This window comes from Neolamprologus brichardi, chromosome 10 (assembly GCF_056152115.1).
Source record: "Neolamprologus brichardi isolate AB-2024 chromosome 10, ASM5615211v1, whole genome shotgun sequence".
In the NCBI taxonomy this organism is placed as follows: domain Eukaryota; kingdom Metazoa; phylum Chordata; class Actinopteri; order Cichliformes; family Cichlidae; genus Neolamprologus; species Neolamprologus brichardi.
In genome coordinates this window covers 6,703,246-6,728,297 of record NC_142113.1, presented here as the reverse complement: position 1 = coordinate 6,728,297, position 25,052 = coordinate 6,703,246, and the positions used below count along the sequence as shown (strand labels likewise).

The 25,052-nt window shown below is 40.5% G+C and overlaps 1 protein-coding gene across 5 annotated transcripts in view; it reads left to right on the top strand.

The window, feature by feature from the left end:
- The window catches only part of ntm (neurotrimin), a 358,272-nt gene that overhangs the window by 293,808 nt on the left and 39,412 nt on the right, over positions 1–25,052 (top strand). For all 5 annotated transcript variants that reach the window (XM_006800517.3, XM_006800518.3, XM_006800516.3 and 2 more), the window contains one exon: positions 11,079–11,311. In XM_006800517.3, the coding sequence (XP_006800580.1) occupies positions 11,079–11,311 (233 nt within the window). The remainder of the gene's footprint in view (positions 1–11,078; positions 11,312–25,052) is intronic.

Sequence of the window (25,052 nt, the reverse complement as noted above, 5' to 3'; positions counted from 1 at the left end):
CATCATTGTATTTCCAGAGTGTAACAATCAACCACCTAGGTTGAAATCTAAAATGCTATTGTGACCAATACCATAATGCCAGTGAAAACAAGAAACAAAGTAGTTTTGGATGCTATGGACTGAACCATCTTCTTCCATCCATCTATCCATCCATCTTCTTCTGCTTATCTGGGCTGGGTCGTGGCAGCAGCCTAAGCAGAGAAGCCCAGACCTCCCTCTCCCTGGTCACCTCCTCTAGCTTGTCCAGGGGAACGCCAAGGCGTTCCCAGGCCAGCAGAGAGATATAATCCCTCCAGGTTGTCCTGGGTCTACCCGAGGCCTCCTCCCAATTTTCTTTAATTAAGTAATATATGCTGTTTTAGAATTTATATTCAATGTTAGTTATAGCTAGGCTTAAAGGTTTAATGCTAACTCATTTTAATAAACAACACTGTCATATGCAAAACTAGGGGGGCACTAGGGTGGCACATGCCAACCCATGCCACCACAGTAGATCAGGTCCTTGTGGAGATTTTTATAAGCTAGGGCAGTGGACTTTTTAAACTATATTTTTCATCATAATCCTGGAGAGTGAGGGGATGCCTGAGGAATGGCAAAGAAGTTTACTTGTGCTTATTTTCAATAACAAAGGGGATGTGTAGAGCTGTTAGTAACTACAGAGGTATAAAGTTGTTGAGGCATGCCATGAAGCTACGGGAAATCTATGAAAGATAGGAGTCTCTTTTGCCTGTTGCAAACAACACTGTGATCTGTAGGAGTAGGGACCATTGGAATAGAGCCTGGAGACATGGAGGTATGCTCTGGAGAGAAGAGTGATGATAGTCAGAAGAACCAAAACGCAGAATATGCAAGTGTGTTAAGAGGAGGGAGACAGGTGTAACAGTAATGATGCAGGGAGGCATGTTCGTGAAGTTTAAATGCCTACGGGCACCAATCCAAAGCCAATGACAAATACAGATATGACACAATATAGTAAATTCTCCAGAGTTTGTCTTACAAACCTGCTATATAAAGGACGGAAATGTTATTCTGAAGTGCACTGGGATGCCATGCTTAAAGAAAGTTCTCCTGAGTTTCTCTTACAAACCTACTACAATGTTATTCTGTTTATTATTCTGTTCTCTGCAGAGAACATTCCCCTTGCAGGCAGAAAGGGAAAAAAAAGAATACCCTAATTTTAAGAAAGCTGAACAACGCAGAGCAAAGAATGTCATACATAGAAAAATTGAATGACAAATGGAAAACAGATGATTGGTGATATTTTGGCAGACACCGGCTCATCACCAACCAATCTTATAAAGCACTTTGAATGCTACAGTACAATAGAAAAGCACTATATAAGAACCAGCCCATTACCATTTACTGTTATATCACTTTTGCAGCCCCTGATTCACAGATCACTGTCACCCCATTAGGACATGGGGTGACACCATGAGGCAACTGTTCCTGTGATATAGTGCTTGATAAATAAAGCTGAATTGAACTGATTTGAATAGTCTCTCCAATACTAATACTAACTAAATAAAAATGGTTCAATATTGGCATATTTTGAATGTCTATTAATTACAATTTCAGTTTTTTTTAATCTTTATCTTTTTAATCTATACACTGTGTGCCACATTAGCACATCACCATAGCAACTACTATCATGTGGCTTTCTTTTTTCTCCAGTTGCCAATGATTATTTTCAGAAACATGGCAGACAAGATCAAACAGCTTTGTGAGGTACATCACAAGAGATGTGACGGTATTTTTCTATGGCTTCATTAACAGATCTATATAAAAATTAAATCAAGTATGATCAAATGTGTGAGGAGTCATTATACTGTAGCAAAATGGCCATAAGTCCCATGACATTATGTGTCTGCGATGCGAATGCCATAACCATGGAATACGTTGAGGCGAAGGTATACTTGCTGCTCAGTATAAGACAAAAACGGTTTGTCTGTAGCTATTTCCCTTGGTGCCAGGTTTCAAAAATAGCGATTTTGATTTTCACGAAGGAGACGCTCTCATGACTCATCAAGTGACACCTATGACTACCCAATCGGTGGCACCCAGTCTGATTAAGTAACATTTTCAGATCTCAGATGCTAGATCTGCTTTAGTAGGTACTAAAACATTACCTGGTGCCCGGTACTAGCACCTAATGGAAAACTCTAAAAACTGAGTTGAACCATGCCCATCCAACCTGAGTAAATTCAAATGTTATTAGGAAAGATTAGAAAAAACTGGGATTTCATAAATTCTGTTAAAGTTTCAGTTTTTAAAACCATACTTCAGAACAAGATCTAGAGGGTGATTAAAATGGTGAATGGGTTCTTTTGCATTTTGGAAGAATGCCAATTGAGCTTAATGACAGATTAAATGTCACAGTTATATTGAATGTTAGAATCACCCACAATAATTATTTTATCTGAGCTGAGCAGCAAATCATATAAAAACTCTGAATAAGGCCCAGGTCGATGATACATAACAACAAATAAAACTTGTTTTTGAGTTTCCAGCTAGTGTGGACAATGTCAGGCTTTTATATGAATTAAAATTCTGTCTGGGTCTTTAGATTAATAAGCTGGAGTTCACTCCACGAGCGTTTGGCAGCACAAATGAACCAGCTGCTAGTTGATGAGAGACACTCAGAATGGCTAACCGAAGGCCGGACAGTCCTGATCCTCAAGGACCCCCAGAAGGGACCGGTCCCCTCTAGCTACCGACCAATAACCTGCCTCAGCACCACATGGAAGCTCCTGTCAGGCATCATAGCAGCTAAGATGAAGAGGGGCACATGGGTCAATACACGAGTGGGGCACAGAAAGATATAGGCAAGAATACCTGAGGTGCAAAACACCAGCTACTGGTAAACCGAGCAATCGGCCAAGACTGCAAGACCAGACTGACCAACCTGTGCCCTGCCTGGATTGATTACAAGAAGGCCCATGACTCAGTGCCCCACACCTGGATCCTGGAATGCCTAGAACTATATAAGATCAACAGGACCCTGAGAGCCTTCATCAGGAACTCAATGGGGATGTGGCGCACAACACTAGAGGCCAACCTCAAGCCCATAGCACAAGTCACCATCAAGTGCGGGATCTACCAAGGAGATGCTCTGTCCCCACTGCTGTTCTGCATAGGCCTGAATCCCCTCAGTGAGATCATTGACAAGACTGGCTATGGATACTGACTACGAAATGGAACAGTTGTCAGCTACCTCTTGTACATGGATGACATCAAGCTGTATGCCAAGAGTGAACGAGACATCGATTCACAGATCCACACCACCAGGATATACAGCAATGATATCAGAATGTCGTTCGGACTGGAGAAGTGTAGTCGGATGGTAACAAAGAGAGGGAAGGTAGTCAGAACTGAGGGGATCGAACTACCAGAAGGCAACATTGCAGACATAGAGCACAGTTACAAGTACCTGGGGATCCCACAGGCAAATGGGAATTATGAAGAGGTCGTTAGAAAAGCTGCAACCACCAAGTACCTGCAGAGGGTCAGGTAAGTCCTGAGGAGTCAGCTGAACAATAAGAACAAGATCCGGGCTATCAACACCTACGCCCTGCCCGTGATCAGGTACCTGGCTGGGATAATAAGGTTGCCAAAGGAGGAGATGAAAGCCACTGACATCAAGACAAGGAAGCTCCTGACCATGCATGGAGGGTTTCACCCCAAGTCCAGCACCCTGAGGCTGTACACTAAGCGGAAGGAAGGGGGCCGGGAACTGGTGAGTGTCAGCACCATGATCCAGAATGAGACAACAAACATCCACGAATACATCACGAAGATGGCCCCAATTGACAGCGTGCTCAGTGAATACCTCAGGCAGCAGAAAGAGGAGGAAGTCGAGGAACCATCATGGAAGGACAGGCCCCTGCATGGTATGTACCAACGGCAGATAGCGGAGGTGGCTGATATCCAGAAATCCTAAAAGTGGCTGGACAAAGCTGGACTAAAAGACAGTACAGAGGCACTAATCATGGCAGCACAGGAAGAAGCTCTGAGCACAAGATCTATAGAGGCTGGGGTCTATCACACCAGGCAAGACCCCAGGTGCAGGCTGTGTAAAGATGCCCCTGAGACAATCCAGCACATAACAGCAAGGTGCAAGATGCTAGCAGGCAAGGCATACATGGAACGTCATAACCAAGTGGCCGGCGTAGTACAGTGGCTTGCAAAAGTATTCAGCCCCCTTGAACTTTTCCACATTTTGTCACATTACAGCCACAAACATGAATCAATTTTATTGGAATTCCACATGAAAGACCAATACAAAGTGGTGTACACGTGAGAAGTGGAACGAAAATCATACATGATTCCAAACATTTGTTACAAATAAATAACTGAAAAGTGGGGTGTGCGTAATTATTCAGCTCCCCGAGTCAATACTTTGGAGAACTACCTTTTGCTGCAATTACAGCTGCCAGTCTTTTAGGGTACGTTTCTACCAGCTTTGCACATCTAGACTGAAATCCTTGCCCATTCTTCTTTGCAAAACAGCTCCAGCTCAGTCAGATTAGATGGACAGCGTTTGTGAACAGCAGTTTTCAGATCTTACCACAGATTCTCGATTGGATTTAGATCTGGACTTTGACTGGGCAATTCTAACACATGAATATGTTTTGTTTTAAACCATTCCATTGTTGCCCTGGCTTTAGGTTTAGGGCCGTTGTCTATAACGGCTCTAAACCATATATATATATATATATATATATATATATATATATATTAGAGATGGACCGATCCGATATTACGTATCGGTATCGGTCCGATACTGACCCAAATTACTGGATCGGATATCGGCGAGAAATAAAAAATGTAATCCGATCCATTAAATATCAAAAAAGCACCTCACAAAACTTGCTACACGGCGTAACTCGGCTCATAACCGTAGCACGTCGCAGCAGTATGCATCACGTGATAGAGCGGCTGTGTGTATTTGTAGCCTCGCTACCAAACCAGCATTTCATCTCCGAGGAAGTTTTCCCAGAGAGAAGCAAAGCAAGTGTGTAAGTTCATCTCTGAATGTTTGTAAAGCATTCCCACGTTAAGCTTAACAACAGATATATTGCCTCTCTCTCTCTCTCTCTCCTGCTGCTACTTCAATCGTGAAACTGCTTAATGATCAGCTGATCGGCTTTTCTGTTGCGAGTCCGTCTCTCTTCTTAGTTTTTGGCCCACTTCTCACCAGAAAGAGGAAACCTGAACAACAGCAGCACTATTAAGCTTGATAAGCTGTTGTTAGAATTTATTTAATATTACTTTCTACACCAGGATCCTTTTCTACATAGCTGACGGCTAGTAACTGTGCAGGGGCGGATCTAGCAAAGTTTAGCCAGGGGGGCCGATAGAGCATGAACAGGGAAAAGGGGGCACAAAGACATACTTTTCTTTCTTATTCTCATTTAAAATGTCTAGCTTTTAATAAATATTTATTAGAATCTCACACCCAAATTTTTAATCTGATGTAAAATATATAGAAGTCCATTACTGTATATAGTAACTGTTAAGTCTAATATACCCTAGTAAGCTATACTACTTTTTCCTTTGGGAAGATACCATCTGTGAATTCTGTTGAAGAAAGATGTTGAATCTATTTAATTATTCTTGAAAAATAATTTATTTCTGTGCATTTTTCCCTCTGCATCAAATTAAATTTGATTACATCAATTAAGCATCATGAGGTGGAGGGTGGTTCCCTATTTTTTTGCTGGGAGTTTGCAACCCTATTAGTTAGGTTGCTTAATATTTCTGCTAAGTACTCTTTAAAATGCCAGAATAGGGAGGATGGAGTAGGTTTAAGTTTATTAGATTGATCAGTGTTGCTGAACTATGAAATATTTTGGGCGCAGTGTATTTTTTACATACATGTATAACAGAATAGCTTTAGTGTTGTTATTTATTTAAACCTGAGTATACACTTATACAAAATGCAGCAAGATATTAAAAAAACGTTTTATTGATTAAAAAACACACTATATCGGATTCATATCGGTATCGGTATCGGACATAAAAAAGTGGTATCGTGCCATCTCTAGTGTGTATATATATATATATATATATATATATATAGAGAGAGAGAGAGAGAGAGAGACTGAAATCCTTGCTCATTCTTCTTTGCAAAACAGCTCCAGCTCAGTCAGACGTGCGTTTGCGTACATATAAAAGGCACTGTTTTTGTCCGCTAGAGTGCGATTTTCACGGCATATTCTGCACCATATCTCTGTACGTTCATCATTTGTTTGAAGCCAGCTCACCTCCTGCAACCACTTTTCCGAGAATACGCGCTTTTTTTGCGGTTTGGACTCCTTCTGACATTTCTTTGGAGGTGGAAGTACACCAAAGTAATTGCTTAGAGCTTGCTTATTCGACATCTTTAAGAGTTCTAAACAAATGTCTGTCTTCCTCCAGAAAGTCTTATGTACGCAAACGCGCATTGCAACTTCTTATCTGGTGTGCGTCTTTTATTTTGACAGTGAATGTGCACCTGCGGACCACTTATGTGCACCCCTGTGTATATGTATACGTATGTATGTATGTATGTCTATATATATATATATATATATATGTCCTTTTTACTTGTAGAAAGCAGAGTCCAGTGGAGCATTGACTAATTGAAACTGTATCAACACAGACAGATATTATTCAATAATTTTCTGCTAATGCAATGTTGCTTTGCTTTGATTGAGCAATCTTGTGTAATTAAAGAAGAACTACAAAACAGTTAAAAAAAATACTACACACAGCTGTTATCATGGTGTTCTCTGCTGAGTGGATACCATTAGTTATCATATTATCATTATTTAGTGCAGTAAAAGTATTAGTAACTACCTAAAAAGAATTATGTCTGTGGAACGCACATATGGCACATATGCACTATCATCACTGTAGCTAAATCTATTTATTTATTCATTGCTAAAAAGAATGGAAATTATTGCTGCTTTGTCTTTTGACAAATTTACATTTTTATGTTTTTGCTTGTTTCTTCACTTTTTTCTGACACACTTGCATTGTGTACCTGATCTGTACTACTGCACTTGCTTTCTTGAAATGTCTTCGCCCCTTTCTTCTTTCATACAAATGTGTGTCTGTCTTTGCATATGACTGGCCACATGGTGCTCCCATTAAAATAAAGTCCTATCCCTACCTGCATGGATTTTTTGCTGGGCTGGAGATTTGGCCATTAATAACTGATATATGTACGTTTGACCCCCTTGCCCTAGATGTTTTTGGGGAATGTAGCACTTAAAACAATATGGTAACCTAATTTCATTTTTGGAGGTCAACGTACACGCGTGCATGAAATATCCATGGTCATAGAGGCCAGTTTAAAAAAAAAAAACTTCTCTAGGGAGTTTAAGAAGGGCAGCAAGTAGCAGAAGAAGCAGAGTGAACTTGAGCAGTTTTTGTGTCATAAATGAAACAAAAACTGCACATAATACAGTTATGTGCTGTAGATAGTATCAGGCTTTATGAATCCATAAAACCCAACATTATCTACTGCCTATTTTTGAACCTGTGGAATATCCAGGCATAAAATGAGGTATTTTGGTGTGCACTTTATGAATAATCTCCCCACTATCTCTCTCCATTCACACTTCTCATTTCCAAAAGAAGCAAGAAATAAACATCTACACCTGGTATTACAGCATGAGAGGAGAATACATCATTATATTGTTAGTTACTGAGTTCATAAATTAAGACTTTAGCTTCTGTGTGTATGTTGACTCGCATACTCACATTCTAAAATAAGTTATTGTGCTTGAAGACTAAATATCTCATGTGGAGTAGTTTGCATTAAAACCATGCAAACTTTTTCATGGCTATAATATTGAGTAAAATGTGATTAGGCATTTTCCTACTCCTCTTTGAGTAGGAAATTGGAAAAATCCTCCTCAGTATCTCACTCTTTTCTTTCCACTAGGTGGAAACTCTGATGTTTTTAGAAAATAAAAGAGGACTAAAAGTTAGAACACAATCACTTTCCACCTTTGAGTTGAACTCCTGTATACAATCACAATTAATGTCTTTTAATAAGACTCATATTTCTGACTTCCTTTCTACTTTGTCCTTTGTTCCTTTCATTGCACTCAAAGCCGCAGCACTCCCACTGGTAAAATATGAGTGCACAGTTTCTCATGGGTTTGAATTTGGGAGGCAGTGTAAACAGAGCTTGTTGACTGCTAAGCAAAGAGAAAGAATACTAAGTTGTTTAAAATTCAGATGGTGAGGATTTTTGCTAAATGCTGTAAACCACTGAAAAAAAAATAGTGTTAGCAGATCATTAATGACTTGTTCAGCCAGCAGTTCTGTACTTTCGTTAAAAACCTTTTCAAGACAAATTAGGTTAGAGATGCAGGGGCAAAAAGTGAAAAGAAGATAAACAATGTTATTAATTTATAATACTAGTACATCAATGTATGCTATTGTTCAGCCTATTCCTGCTATTGGCTGGGTGACATGATGATATGATAATATGTGATACAGATGACCTTCCAAAGCTTAAGCTGTCTGCCCTTTGTGGTTGCTTGACTTGTGGTCTTATAGTAGTAGTTGGCAGACAATGAAACAAATACAGGCACAGAATTTTGTATGTTATATTAAAGTAATATTTATTTGTCCAAGTGACAACATTTTAAAGAATCAGCCTCATACAAACTGTCTTTTGTACAAGACTGTAAATAATAGTTGCTGTAAATATGGATATTTTAAAATAGAAATCTGTAGGGATTGATTTTTGTAGCCAGTTTGAAGCGGCATTAGTAGAAATGCAGGTTGCTGCTTGACATTGTCAGGAAACACTGTGTGGCAGGCACAACAGGAAAAACTGGTAACAATGGGAAACTAGAAATATGGATAAACTCAAGATCGTAAGAAATCTGAACTAGGAAACATAAGATACAGAGAGAACATAAAGACAAATAAAGATTCAAAAAACCATTAATTCAAAACACTGGGTCAACAGACCACATACCCTAACAGATGTGAGTGTGACTGGTTGTTTGTTTCTCCCTATGGGAGAGCCTCTTGATCTCCATTATATGCTGGGATTAAGATAGGTTAAAAGCAAAAAAAAAAAAATACATGTGTTGAAAAGCGTGTTAAACACAACCCTTTTTTTTTTTCGTTTGGCCTAATGCATGTAAATGTACTCATATTAATTTAGTACTTTTATAGTTTGAGCGATCTAAGTAGATAATACTACCCACTCACGCATGTATTCATAAAATTCTTGGCTGTAAATTACTTTAACTGCTTGAGGGGAAGCTACAGTGGAAGTGTGTCTTTCATGCTGTTTTTGAGGATTCTTTAGAAAAGTTTAATCCTATGTCTGCACTAGAATCTAGTTGAGGAAGTTTACTTTCTGTGGCCATTATTGATTAAACCCATACTTTAAAATTAGTGCATCATATTAAATCAATGCTACAAGGGTTTTTATTGTATGTTTTCTGTGTACATTGCATAAAAAATGTGCATTTTATTTGATTATACACTGTGCCATATATGCGCCAACACTGAAGAACATGCACCCCCATGCTTTTCTATTGCTCTTTTCCTCTATAGTGCCATAAATGCCCCAAGGATGCCATTGACCCTACTGCTGCCACTGAAGTGGAAGTGACTGATGGTGCAACAAAAACTGTGACAGCGTAAATGGAGCTGATTCATTCAGTTGCAAAGCAGTGAGCTCCTGTTACACTGCCACCATTCAAAACAGTTAAAATGTTGAATTTCCAGCTCTAGAGTGCAGAACTGAGGCTACTGAAAGTTAAAACTCCCAACTCACATGATGGACAATTGGCAGCCCAAAGCAGTTTGCACATTTTCTTTTTTTAACCATTAAGTCACTTATGTCATATGATTCTGGCCTTTGTACATTCTCAGCAGGATTGAAACACCTATTATGAAAATACAGCAGATGTGTCATTCCGTGGAAACATTCAAACATCAGTCATCAGCTCCTGTATCAAAGCAGTATTCTTTGACTGCGGAAAGCATTCGGTTGTAATTGCAACCGACCACAACGATCCAGTTTCAGCCCATTATTTCAATCAGTTTTGAATATCACAAAGTGTGTGGGTAGATCAACAAAAGAAACCTGACGCTGCTCAGTAAGTGCATTTGCATATTGAAAATAAGTCTTGTTCTAAGCTTACATAATTTCTGAGAACATAATTGCTATTCCAATTTCAGCATGTCACATCAGAATATTACTGCACAATTACATGATGAAATGGTAAATGGCCTGTATTTGTATAGCGCTTTTACTAGTCCTGCCTAGGGACCCCAAAGCGCTTTACACGTCCAGTCATCCACCCATTCACTCTCACATTCACACACTGGTGGAGGCAAGCTACAGTTGTAGCCACAGCTGCCCTGGGGCAGACTGACAGAAGCGAGGCTGCCATATCGCGCCATCGGCCCTTCTGGCCAACACCAGTAGGTGAAGTGTCTTGCCCAAGGACACAACGACCGAGACTGTCCGAGCCGGGGCTCGAACCGGCAACCTTCCGATTACAAGGCGAACTACCAACTCTTGAGCCACGATCGCCTCCATGTCTAAATGGACATTAGAAATTGTGTTTCTAGTTTTTTTTCTATGTTTCTATGTTATGACTGGTTGCCTGTCTCTCTGTATGGGAGACCTCTCTACTACTTTTTAAAAGTAATACAGTGATTCTTAAAAAATAAATAAAAAACAACACATATTGTGTCTATTGAACTTGCTTACTATTATTAGTGTATAATCTAAAAGTAATCCTATTAAATTCAGCTGCACAATCCCCTCTCTCTACACTGAGTCATACCAGAAGTTCAGCTTTTATAAGCATCAGCACATTTTTGAATCATAAATGTAGCATGCAATAGAGTACACGCTTTTAGTTCAAAGAAACAGGGAAAAAATTAATTAATAAATACTAATTTGTCATTTAAAAAAATAAGTCTATACATAGTGGGGAGGGGTTGATCATATAACGTATGTTTTTGTGATTTCCATGAGTACCCCCTCATGGAAATCACTGAATCTTAAAAATAACCCTACTTTCAGTGTCGTTTTTGTTCTTTCACAGGTGTGCACTGGGGGATGTTGTCACACACACAGCATGGCTTAATCGGTCAAGTATACTGTATGCTGGAGAAGACAAGTGGTCGATTGATCCCAGAGTGAGTTTGGTGACTCTTAATCAAGAGGAGTTCACCATCAAGATTGAAAATGTGGACATGACAGATGAAGGACAGTATGTGTGTGCAATCCAGACAAGCAGTCGACCAAGAACCACCTCAGTTCACATCCTCGTCCAAGGTAATGACGCCAAGATAAAGACACTAAATTCAACAATGAGTCCTATGTGAAGTAAATTATGGTTTTTTTCCGAATGTGCTACAAGCAATGAGTCTCTGGTAATCATAAAAAAAAAAAATCCTGAACTTATACAGACACCATAACTTATGCCTGCTGCAAATTAGTTTTTTTTGTTCATGACTATTGCAATTTTAAGCCATTCTTCCTTGAATGTGACTTCAAGCTAAGATATTTTTAGAACCTCTTGCACACATCCATTTTTTTTTGTTTTCTTCTTGTTTTGCTAGTATACTATCTATGACTTCTATCTAAAGCACCAGCATAGCAGAGCTGAAGTGGGAAAAAAACATATAGAGTCAAAACAGGCCTTCAGTGCCTCTCTTAAATCTCATTTTCTCATTCATCGCTCCACTGGAGCAATGAGATGCCAAATGCCTTGCTCAAGGAATGAGAGAGGAGTGTGTTTCTCATCCGCTATATTAGGTAAGGTTAATGGGGAATACCAGGTGTTAAGATGCTTAGGTTATAATGATGTGTGGAGTTGTGATAGTCTCCTAATGGAATTCAGAACACATTGAGGTGCATTGGATTGTATACACACAGTGCAATGGGGCAGTTTAGAGCTATTTGATATGCAGATATGTAGCATGCACACACACACACACACACACACACACACACACACACATACATACATACATATACATACATATACATACATACACATATACATACATGCACATATATATATACATATACATACATATATATATATATATATATATATATATATATATATATATACACACACACACACACACACACACACACACACACACACACAGATAGACAGTGAGTTTATGTCATATATAACAGTGTCTCTGTCACAGGGATTGCAATATAATTTTTTTTTCCATGAGTAGCATTGGTGCTGTCAGTACTGAATTTTAAATATTCTACCACCACTGCTAGTACCATACTTGATAGTGAAGTTTTCTCATAACAAGCTCAAATTACTATGTTCTGTGTTTTCATACAAATAAATAATTTTTATCTAAAAATGCAACGGCTAAAACCTGTTAAGCACATTATGTAAAAACATTCTTGATTCTCTTCTCGATGCATACTCAATCATCTGGACGTAGTGTTCATTACTCATCAAGGTGACTTCTTCATTCTCAGCTGACTGCAGGTTTTCCCAATCTCATAAACAGTACTGCTAGCACTACTAGCTAACAATAGGTTGTGAAGTGAACTTCATGATCATTAATATACACATTGTCATGACCATTGGCAAATAGCCACTGAGTACCATTCATCAAGAGTTGGTGAATGACTGCAATCACAGCATTGATGACAGATGTAGCCCCCTCCTCGTTTCAGTGATGGTTTTTCCTTTATCACGTAAATGGCCTCTTTGACTCCCCACTCAAACCAACGTTGAGGATGTGTGCATCCTCATCTTTGACAGAGTGGCTACTGGCCTGTATGTTTAAACAGACTGCATAGTCCTGGACTTACAAGTTAGCTCTTCTGTGTTGTGCCATTGTTGATTCTTGTCATTAAATCACAGGCTATAGAAGTTATAGAAGCAATAATAAAAGTCAATGATAAAAACTATATCCTCAGCATTCTTAATGTGAACGTATATAGATAAGTATTTGCTGAGTACATTAAAAACTCAGAAGATTATTCAAATGATTTACTTTCCAATGTTAATCTGCTGTACAGCATTAATTTCAAGTTATCACATTAAAGCATGTCATATTCTTATGTAACCTGAAATTAATTGAGTATTGTGACCACACACTCAGACAAGCAAGGACACATAATTAACTAAACTAAAACCTCCAACAAAAGCAAAGAATATCTGTCTTACTGTGACAATGATCAACACATGATTTGAAACAAGGATTACTGGATGCAATAACAAGACATGGTAGCATGTTAGCATTTTAAAGTGAATGAAAATTTCAGTGGGTTAGAGATTAGTCACAGTAAGAGAAGGATCTATTTAATGAGATAAACAGAAGACAGAACAATGTCACAAAAAATCAAAGCATTTTGGTCCCATGTAACTCTCTACTGCAAGGCAGTCCACAAATCTGGATACTTATCATCCTTAGATACACAGGCTGAAGAATCAAATTTATCTCTTAAGGTTAGACCACAAACCAAAAACTGGCCCAATAAGAAGCAGAAGCTCTGGAGCAGAGGATGCCTCGGGACAGCAGGTGACACAGGGAGTTCAATATATATAAACTGAATAATCATTACCTTCCCTTATTACATGATTACTTAAACAGTATTTGAATGACCTCCCCTAAACAACATCTCTGTCATGTCCAATGAGAAAGCAAAGTGAGGCAATGAATAATGACATAATAATTATATCTCACATCCACTGTAATTTCTTACATTTTTTTTTGGCCTTTTGGATAGGGAAAGTGAAGACAGGAAAGCAGGAAGAGAAAGACATGCAGCAAAGGGGCACGCGTCAGACCTGAACCTGGACCTACTGCTCTCCAGCCATACACCATATGGTCGCCTGCTCACCCATTGAGCTAAACTGACACCCTTAATAATTGTAATTAATAACTATGTGTGTTGTTTCTTACTAATGCACAGTCAATGTAGCAAGCAGGTCAGGTCAAAGGGGCAAGAATGACATGATAAACATGCTTGGAAGCTTTGGGTATCTTGTCTTAGAGCACTTGGACTTGTGGGAGTGTGCAGTTGACTACAGAGGTCTCTTTATGAATATTATATCATTGGAAGCACTTCCTATTACAGCGCTGTACACTGATAATTTTCATTTCCATCAAATGACGTGGCGTCCTTATGTTCCTAACACACAGTCGTTATCAGTATAGATGGATATGATTATTTTGATGTGATCTGATCTTTTCTGAGTGTTCCCTGAATTTCTTTGTGCAGTGTACATACAGGTTTAAATACACACATACATCCTCACTAGTATCTGGTTAAATGTCCCTAAGCTAAGATTTTTGGTAGCCTCTGCTTCTGGCATAGTGGCAGTTCAAGTTCATATAAATTAGTTGTTTCCTACTGTGGACCTTTCTTTTCCTCGTAGACCACAAATTTCAGTGGGGCTGAGGTTGGCTTTGCAAAGGTCATTTCAGAAGGATAACCTTCTTTATCCCGCCCAAAACCAGTTTTGATGTGTGTTCAGGATCATTGTAATGTTTGAATACCCAGTTGCGTCCAAGTTTCAACCATCTAGGTGTTGATTTGAGGTAAAATTTGGAAGAAGTCCTTCTTCATTGGTCTTGTCCATGTGGGCAGGTGGAAAATTCAGTTGAACTCTAAGGTGCTGATTTTGTCAGCATCAATTATTAAGATTTACCTGAATATGAGTTTAACTTTGACACTTTTTCAATTAGAAAAAATCCAAAATAAATGTAAAATGAACCCAGTTTCAATACAGATGTATCCCGTACAGTCATTCGATTATGGAAAAAGAACAGTTCAAAGAAACAAATAAAAACCAAAAATTCAATTTTCAAATGGTCAACCGTATTGAAGGCTGCACTAAGGTATACCAGAACAAGCACAGAGAGTCCACTGTTAGAGCTCAAAAGAAGATCATTTATAACCTTCACTAAAGCTTCTTAATGGATTCTCAATCATCCAGGTAAGTAAATCTCCAAAGGTTGATTCTTTTCATCTGGATGTAGCGTTTTCAGTGGGAGAAAAGTTTCGTCACTCATCCAAGTGACTTCTTTAGTCTCAGCTGACTGCAGGTTTCCCCAATCTTATACATAGTCATTTGCAAAATGACTGAAACCAGACCACTGAAGGAACAATGGGCTTGGAGGTTACCTTCATCATAATTATGCAAATTCTCATGACCATTGATCAACGACCACCGATCATAGATATGGTAAATGGACTGGTTCTTATATAGCACTTATAGGTTGGCTCAACAGAGCTCTGACTTTCTGTAAGCCTGGCTACAGTGCTGAAGAGAAAACTAGGGCTGTCCTTATTTTCTTCAATGAGCTACAGTATCCAGAGTTTTAAGCAGTGAAGAAGCAGTGCTTTTCGTCTTGGATCTCTCCCATGCAGACCATTTTCACCCAGTCTTTTTCTTATGGTGAAGTCATGAACACTGACCTTAACTGAGACAAGTGAGGCCTAGAAGTCTTTGGATGTTGTTCTGGGGTCTTTTGTGACCTCTTGGATGAGTTGTTGCTGTGCTCTTGGGCTAATGTAGTTCAGCAACAATCACTTTTTTCCCACACATGGCTATGTAGGTTTAAAGCCCCTCATTGAAGCCCCTTTTCCATTAATATCTACTTGAATCGACTTGCCACGGATCGCCACGACTCTACCCGGATTCACTGTCAAAGCAAGAACATACCTGCTGACATGCAGTCTGGCAATGTCACATTTTTGCACCTGTTCGGGTCACTTGGAACCCTGGGTGAACAGATACTAAAAAAATACCTGGTACCAGGTACCAGGTGGCAAACTGTGCTGAGTCGATCCAAGTAGGGACTAATGGAAAAGGGGCTTTAGAAACTGCATTTTCTGTTTCCTTGGGTTATCTTTGTCTAATATTTACATTTGACCATCTGAAATGTTTAAGTATGACAAAAATACAAATAAATAGAAAATCAGTAAGAGGTAAACAGTTTTTCATACCATTAGAAATTTCTGACCACAACTGTATATTTATTTTCTCATTTCCTCATAAATCAGCTTTAAGCTTTTAACTTTGGGAAAAACCAAAACTTGGATATAGTCTTAACTCACTGTTGTCTTGGCAACAGCAAAAGCAGGAGAAATTTTTCATTGTGGCAGCTGAGAAAAACATTAACAGTAAAGGTCAGTCCCACTACAGTGTGTGGAGTTATTGTAGCTGTTGCTTCTGCTGTCACTCCCTAAAGTAACAACATAGGGAAGGAAAGTAATAACTCCCTGAATGCAGGCCATCTTCAAGTTCTCATGTTTTGTAACCTTTAGTATAGAAAAAATAAGTAGTGAATAAGTGAGTAGGTACAGAAAGAGATCATTTTTAAAATAAATTGTCACGGCTGTCGAGGCGAGCTGTGTGGAATTATTTAAGGACCCAAAACGCAGGCACTTCTGAAGTGAGGAGACTTTATTAAGGGAGGTGGAACAAATACACAAGGCAGGGGAGGCAAGATACAGAATGGAGTAACCTAAACTGGGAAAACTAAAAAGCAAACCTGAAGTGATAACCGAACGTGGAGAGGAACAGAGAGACGCAGACAGATGCAGGAAAATTACTCAGGGAGCCGGAGGACATGAACGCAGACGAACCGGCAACAGGCAGAGAACACATGGGGCTTAAATACACACAGCAGTAATCAAGGGGATGAGAGACAGGAGGGCAACACACCTGGGAGAAATCAGAGCTGACAGTACAGGAGAAACGTAAACTGAACGCACTCACATGAGACTTTCAGAATAAAACAGGAAACTCGCAGACACAGAGAACTCGACAAGACACTGAGCTAAACAGACAGATTCACAAGCAGACCGTGTGGCACCATAGACAGACAGAGGGAACACAGAGAAGTGGGAGAAGGCAGGCACAGAACAAAACCCTAACAAATGGCAAACCTTAACAAAGGATAAAACAGAATAAACAAGCACATAGAAAAATATAAGGAAACACAAAACACTGACTCGTCAGACTCAGGACCATGACATAAATAGAAACAAGAAGCACTCTGACAGCTCGGTTTTGGGGCAGCTTTTATTCATAAGGAAATAGTATTGTATTTTGCATATATGCATTTTGTTTTCTTTGTTCTTTAAAAAAGTGCTAAGAAGCTTTTAGTGCTATAAAAATCAGATCAAGGTTGCAATGCAAATATCTACGTTGATTATACAAACATATGAGAGTAGGTAAGGGATAATAGGTATTCATTTGTAATAATAACCAGTTACATAACTACACATTAATAACTTCAGCTTATATAGCTTATTATAATACAGTATATTTTTCTGACTACCTTGACAGATCTTATTTGATTTCAAATAAGTCAGATGTCCAAAGTAATGTAATATTTAAAATCCCCATAAATCATTCTCTAGTTTAATATGTTGCCAGTACAAATAATGGCAAAGTTTTAGATAGCTCCATATAGCATTATTATTACTTTGACCATCAGACCAGTGTATTGGGCTTGTCAGAGGTCAAATGTGGCCTGGCATTTTAAATCTATATGCAGTAATTTCTGTACTTTGACAATACACACTTATAAGGGTTACAGTTTCGAAGTTTTAGGGCTTTAGTCAGTTTTCAACCAGTGAATCATTAAGGAAATCATCTAAAATACTGCACATGGATGTGATGGATGCATCAGAGAACCTTGTGCCTTGCCCAAGGATATTTGGCGTGCAGACTGGAGCAGCCAGGCACTGAACCACCAACCGTCCAATTAGTAGATGACCTCCTGAGCTCTGGCCACCCCTTTGACCTTGAAGACCTTGATGGATGTAAGGCAAATTTTAATGAATTGTTAAAACTACCCCACAAAGTTGAATTAGAATTCATTCTAAACTGAAATGTTTAGAATGAATTCTAATTACCTAGTTTATACACAGAATGACACGTTAACAAAAGCATTATCTTCTTGGCAGAGGTAGAAAGGAATAACATTTCAAAGTTGTCTTATAGAAATTGAATATAACATGTTAAATTTGATACCTTTTGATACCACACATTAAATTACTTCGTTTGTATAGTCTCTTAAGGTCCAGTTAAAAGTGATTCTATGTTTATTAAGAAAGATTAAATTATAATATAAATTAAATTTAAGCAAAGTCAAAAACACTTGAAAAGGCATTAAAAAGGTACAGAGCATCCCCTTGACAGTAAAATACAGTTCTTTTTAGAGTTGTTACTTTTACGGCATCATCATTATCATCATCATGTCATCCATAATTGCATAGCTGCAAAAATAATGACATTATCAATATCATCGTCTGTTTTTTACATCCACCCTGACAAGAATAAGGGCAGGAAAAACTGAATAAAAATGCTGACGTAGAATATAGTAAATAAGTGAACAAACTTACCCTTGGATTATGTTTCAGTAGATAAACTTGCATGAGCTACCCCTCTGCACATAAGAACATAACTAACTTAATAATATTTCCCCTTAATCATATGTCTTAATTTAATAAAAATCATCACCACAATTTATAGCCAAATCTGATTGTTTTTGCATCTTTGGACAAGATTATTGTGATGTTTTTTTTTTCTGGCCACGTTACAGTAATTGCAGGTCATCATGCCAACCACCCAACTTCCTTTCAAAGCAAAAATCTTGAGATTCCTGGAATTGTTTTTGTAAAATTATTTTTCTATTTAGTGACATAAATGACATAGTCACCCTTCCAATGTATGATTAGTACTAGGATTAGTAATAGGCAGCGTTGGGTAAGTTGCCTTAAATTAGTAGCTTAGTTACATTGCTAGTTAATTCTATCAAAAGTAACTCAGTTACTTCAAGTTACTCGTTACTTTCAAAGTAACTAGTTACTAGGTAAAGTAACTTTGGTTTTACTCAGAATTCTCTTGTTAATGTGTTGCTTCCGTAACTGGATACCCAGCAAGACTGCCAGTCTTCTAGCTTGCTTACTTGCCACAAGTGCACTGTGCCACCTACCAATAGAAAGGAAAAAAAAATCTGCAGAGAAATCCCACGCCTGGACCGTCGTTGACCGCCGCCATGATTCTAGCCTACGTCACAGTGTCACGTGCACTTTTTACATCCAACATGAAAACTGCAGTTGTGGTGCTTTCGATTTTACTCACAACTTGGAAATTCTGCCTTCCGAGTAGGAAGATGTAGGTAACTCCAGACTGCAGACGAGCTGAATACAGGGCTGGCCTGGGACAAAAAATCGGCCCGGGCATTTTAACTAGAGACCGGTGTTGTATTGTTTATAATGGTTGCACTCCGTGCGTTTTGTCCCTTGGGGTTTGCCGTAGATGCAGTGGGGCGGGTATGATTACGGAAGTGGAGGTGTGTTAGGTTGTACCAAACAAGTGGCAATAAAGAAGATGGTGGCTCACAAAGCAGTTTGAGAATATGTTCCTTATAAGTTTAAGAACAGAATATTACATGGTGTCAGAGTAGTTCGGACTAAACGCCCACTGACAGCGCAAAATGGATCTTCCCGATGCCTGGCGGAGGTTTGTGCAACATGTGAAACTGATGTTTAGCGGCCCGCTAAGCGGCAAGCCCAAGGAGACCCAGTGCATCTATCTTCTTCTGTGGGTAGGAGAAAGAGGCAGAGACATTTATAACACATGGCAGCTGTCTGATGAAGAAGTTAAAAAGCTGACCACCTATCTCGACAGGTTTGAACAGTACCTCATGCCGAAAACGAACACCGTTTATGCCAGATACAAGTTTAATGAAAGACTCCAAGGCGAAGGAGAGTCATTTGAACACTTTGTGACAGGGTTAAAGCTACTCGTCAAGCAGTGTGGCTATGTCAACAGTGATGAAATGGTCCGAGACAGGATTGTCTTTGCAACCAGTTTCCCACAAATCAGAGAAAAGCTGCTGAGCTAAGCGTCAGATTTGACTCTGGAAAAAGCCATAGACATTGCACGCAAAATAGGAGGGCACCCCACCATAATAAGGTGGGAAAATTGTGTGGAAGATGTGCACGAGCACACAGCCAGAAGGAGCAGTGCCCTGCAAAAGGGAAGAGGTGCAAAAAGTACAATAAAATGAACCACTTTTCCAAAGCATGCGGTTCAGAAGTACCACATCAACCCAACCCAGTGTACTCTATTAATCCTGACACTCCAAGCAATGAAGTGGAGCTATTCATAGATTCCATAACAAAGTGCAATGAAGGGGAGGCTGATGAGCAGGCTTATGCTGATGTAGAAGTAGGCTCACTGCATCACACTGTGAGTTTTAAGCTTGACACAGGAGCCACTGCTAACGTTATCCCTGCCCGATAGTTCAAGAAGTTTTTCAAGCAGGTCAGCTTGTACCGCCCACACACACACTATCTGGCTATGGAGGAGAAAAATTCAACATCAAAGGCACATGCCAGTTGAAGTGCAGGTGGAAAGGCATTCACAAGATGCTGACTTTTGACATAGTAGAAACTGCAGCACCCCCCATCCTAGGGTTGAGAGCATGCCTAGATCTAAACCTAGTCAAACTGGTCATGTCAGTACAGATCACAAGCATCATGGAGGAGTTTGCTGATGTGTTCAAGGGCATAGGGAAATTCCCAGGAGAATGGGACTTACACATTGACCCAAACGCCATGCCCGCCGTGTGCCCCTACGGAGGATCCCTTTCACACTGCGGGAACGACTGAAATCGAAGTTGGATGACATGGAGAAAAACAGCATAATCGTCAAAGTAAAAGAACCCACAGAATGGGTAAATGGACTGGTGGTCGCAGAGAAACGTAATGGGAAACTCAGAGTGTGCCTTGATCCTCGCAATCCCATTACCCGCTTCCAACATTGGATGACATCACACCAAAGCTGGCAGGAGCACAGTACTTTAGTGTCATTGATGCTCACTCAGGCTATCCAATTAACCACCAAGTCATCTCTCCTTGTTTTGGTAGATCTCGGGTTTATATTAGCAGCACCATTGACAAGACTGGGACAGCTCTGTCTTAACGTGGCGACTCTGTTTATTGCCAAGCTGCAACAACAAATACACACGGCACAACCACCAGAGGGTGCTGCATGAACCATTGAATTAGTCCTTACCATAACATCCCCCCTTCTGAGTACATTATAAACTATAATGTTTTCTGTATTAATCACTTTTATGTCAATACTGCAATCACTGCAACTTAACTTGTAGCTGGATACTCCAAGGCTGTTACATTAACTCAAATCTGTAACAAACATTTATTGCCTTTATTTATAACAATTATTTTATTTAACTGTGTGAACTTATTCTAACTATGAAGGTGGGGTAGACAACCCAGTCCTTCAACTGAGTGAGGGGATTATTCTGCCCCGGGCTGGTCACTCAGGTGCTTGAGAGTACCTTCTACCTAAATCAAAGTCCTTAAGGTACCTCGGTGGGATTCTGTCTCTTGTAGGATATCTTCTTTCAGTAGTCTGGTTACTTGGTGGTATAAGACACTGCTGAACCTGGTTTGAAACAGGGCTGCTGCTGTTCTCTGGCAGGACAGGGATTTGTTGTTCAGTTGGTTCAGTCTTGGTCCCTTTTAGTGTGATGAGATGGCTCCTGTTTCGACGTAGAAGCCCCCTCGGGGTCTCAACAAGGTAAGACCGTGGCGTATCTGCTCTGCCTGATATAGTCCCATTTGTTTTCATGTCTGTGATCCAAACTTGATCTCCTGGGTGTAGTCCAGTGAGGTCTTGTGCTCTGTGTCTGTTGTTGAACCATTTCCACTGTTTTTCTCTCTCCTTCCCTTCTCTCTCTCTCAGTTAGGCGATGTTTGTCCAGCCTGGGTTGAGGCAGGATGGAAGTATGGGAACTGTGGTACGAAGTTTCCTCCCCATCAGAAGCTCGGCAGGGCTATGTCCATTGGCAAGTGGTGTGGCGCGATATGCCATGAGAGCGAGATATGGGTCTCCTTCTTTCTGTAGAAGGCTCTTTACTGTTCTCACTGCTCTTTCAGCCTCACCATTGCTCTGAGCGAATCTCAGGCTGGAAGTGGTGTGGGCAAAGCCCCACTCTGAAGCAAACTTTTGGAAGTGTTCTGAGGAGAATTGTGGGCCATTATCCGACCTTAACTCTGTTGGTATGCCGTGGCGTGCGAATATGGACTTTAAGTGGTCAATCACTGCTGCTGATGTGGTAGAGGACAGCTTAGCTATTTCTATGTATCGTGAGAAATAGTCCACTGCAACCAAGTACTGGCTGTTACTCCACTCAAAAAGATCAGCACCAACTAACTCCCACGGCCGTGTAGGAAACTCAGTTGGCATGAGTGTTTCTCTGGGTTGCTGTCTCACCTTTGCACAGGTCTCACATTCTGCTACCAGCTGTTGTAGTTGAGAGCTCAGTCCTGGCCACCATACCGACTGCTTGGCTCGTTCCCTGGACTTTACAATGCCCTGGTGACCTGTGTGCAGTCGTGTCAAAACATCTTTTTGTAATATCTTTGGAATAACTATACGCATACCTTTTAGGAGAAGTTCATTTTCAACAGTCAGGTCCCCTGCATGCTGGTGGTATGGGAAACATGGACCTGGTATTTTGAGTTTGTCCGGCCAGCCGTTCTTGCAGTAGAGTTTGATTTGTTTTAGTGTTTCGTCTTTGTCTTGCTGCTCTCTTATTTGTTGTAGTCTCTCCTCTGTTGCAGGAAGGCCTGAAATCACCTGATTTGCATACAGGTCCATTTCGTCTCTTAATGTCTCGTCACAAACAGTTCTTTCTGGTGCTCTGGACAGCACGTCTGCGGTTGCGATGTGTTTGCCTGGGACATGTGAGATGGTGAAAGAGTACCGCATTAATCTCATTCTCAGTCTTTGTACTCGTGGTGGCAGTTCGTCTAAGTTCTTGGAGCCCAAAAGTGGTACTAAAGGCTTGTGATCTGTCTCAACATGGAACTGAATGCCTATAAGAAAATCAGAGAATCGCTCGCATGCCCAGGTTATGGCTAACGCTTCCTTCTCTATTTGAGCATACCTTTGTTCTGTGGGGGTTAATGCTCTTGAAGCGAAGGCCACTGGCTTGGTTGTGTCATCCTCTTGTTTCTGAAGTAGCACCGCTCCTAGTCCATAGGAGGATGCATCAGCTGATACTGTTGTTTGTGCTTTGGGGTTGTAGAGTGCCAAGTTGGGTGGTTTACTTAGTTCTGCCTTAATGTTGTCAAACGCTGTTTGTTGAGCCTCATTCCAACACCACATGTTTTTGGTGCTGAGTAGCTCTCTCAACGGCTGTGTTTTCTCTGCTAAGTGGGGAAGGTACTTGCCTAGATGATTAACCATTCCTAGGAATCGTCTCACTCCACCCACATCGGTGGGTGCCTCCATGTTGCTGACCGCTTTCACTTTTTCTGGGTCTGCTTTGACTCCTGTAGTGTCAATGATCTGTCCGAGGAACTTGATTGAGGTCTTTGCAAACTCACATTTCTCACTTTTCAATGTCACCCCTGCTTTTGTGAGCCGTTCGAGGACTGCGACCAGTCTCTTGTCGTGCTGGGCCTGTGTGTCAGCATAAACCAGAATGTCATCCATCTGGCAGACAACTCCGTCCAGCCCCTCCAAAAGCTGAGACATTCGTTTTTGAAAATGCTCAGGGGCTGAGGATATGCCGAAACAGAGTCTATTGAAACAGTACCTTCCGAATGGTGTGATGAAGGTTGTGAGAAGAGCTGACTGCTTGGACAAAGGTATTTGCCAAAACCCTGAGTTAGCATCAAGTTTTGAGAACAACTTTGCGCCCTCTAGCTGTCCTAGGGTGTGCTCAACTGATGGCAACATGTGTCTTTCTCTTTTCACTGAACTGTTCAGTTTGGTCAAGTCCACACACACACGCACTTCATCTCTGTTTGGTTTGGGTACTGGAACCATTCCTGCACACCAGTCAGTAGGCTGCTCTACTCTGGAGATTACCCCTAACTCTTCCATATGAGCAAGCTCTCTTTTGACTTTGGGCAACAGGGGAAGCGGGACCCTTCTTGGGGTTGACAGGGCAAATGGTTTAGCGTCTGCTTTAAGCTCAATTTTGTATTCCCCCTCCATTCGGCCTAACCCACTGAATAGTTTTGGAAACTGCTGCTTTACTGCCTCTACCGAAGTGAGTGACACTGCTTCTACTCTGGCCACTAACCCCAGTGCTACACTTGCTGAGCGGCTAAGTAACCCTTGCGTCAGGTCTGCTACTACATACACAGGCTGTACTGTAGTTTTGCTTGGAGTGCTCAGGTTAGCAGTAAATTTCCCTCTAACTGCTAATGGAGACATTCCCGCCCCATACAGTTTCAGATCTGTGGGTTGCAGCTGTGGTTTTTGTGCAAGAGCGTTGTACTCTTTTTCAGGCAAGACGGTTACGTCCGCTCCTGTGTCAATTTTGAGCCAGCAGTCTACATTGTTAACTTTTATTTTAGTCAACCACGCATCCTCAGTTCTCTCTGAGGCTACTGTTCCCAAAAATGCTACCTCCCTTTCTTCACTGTCACCACCTGCTGCATGTATTTCTCCCACTGCCCCAGACCTGCACACTCTTGCATAGTGACCTTTCTTTTTACACTGATTGCAGAGTACCTCTTTGGCTGGGCACATGTTCTTGCTGTGAAAGGGTGTCTTTCCACATCGGTTGCATTGGCTTTTCACATTCCTCTCTGTGGTTTGTGGCACAGTCTTTCTTGGTTTAAAGTGTTTTATTTTTGCTTTAATGATGTCCACGTTACAAAGATTTTCTTGCTTGAAGTTGTTTTTAAGAAGATCCTGCTGCTTCTTAACAAGCTCACTTTGGCGAATCCGTATCACTGCTTTTTCTAACGTGAGCTCTGCGTCCATTTGCAGTTGCTCCGAGAGCCTCTTGTCTCTTATTCCGACAACGAGTCTGTCTCTTATCATTTCACTGTGCAGCGCCCCGTAGCCACAATGCTCAGCCAAGGCATATAGGGATGTAATAAACCCGTCTGCAGTCTCTCCTGCTTCTTGCTGCCTTTGGTTGAACTTTGCACGTTCAAAGATAACATTTCTTCTGACTACAAAGTGTGCCTCAAGTTTGTCTTTGAGAGTGTGGTACTCACTCGCCTC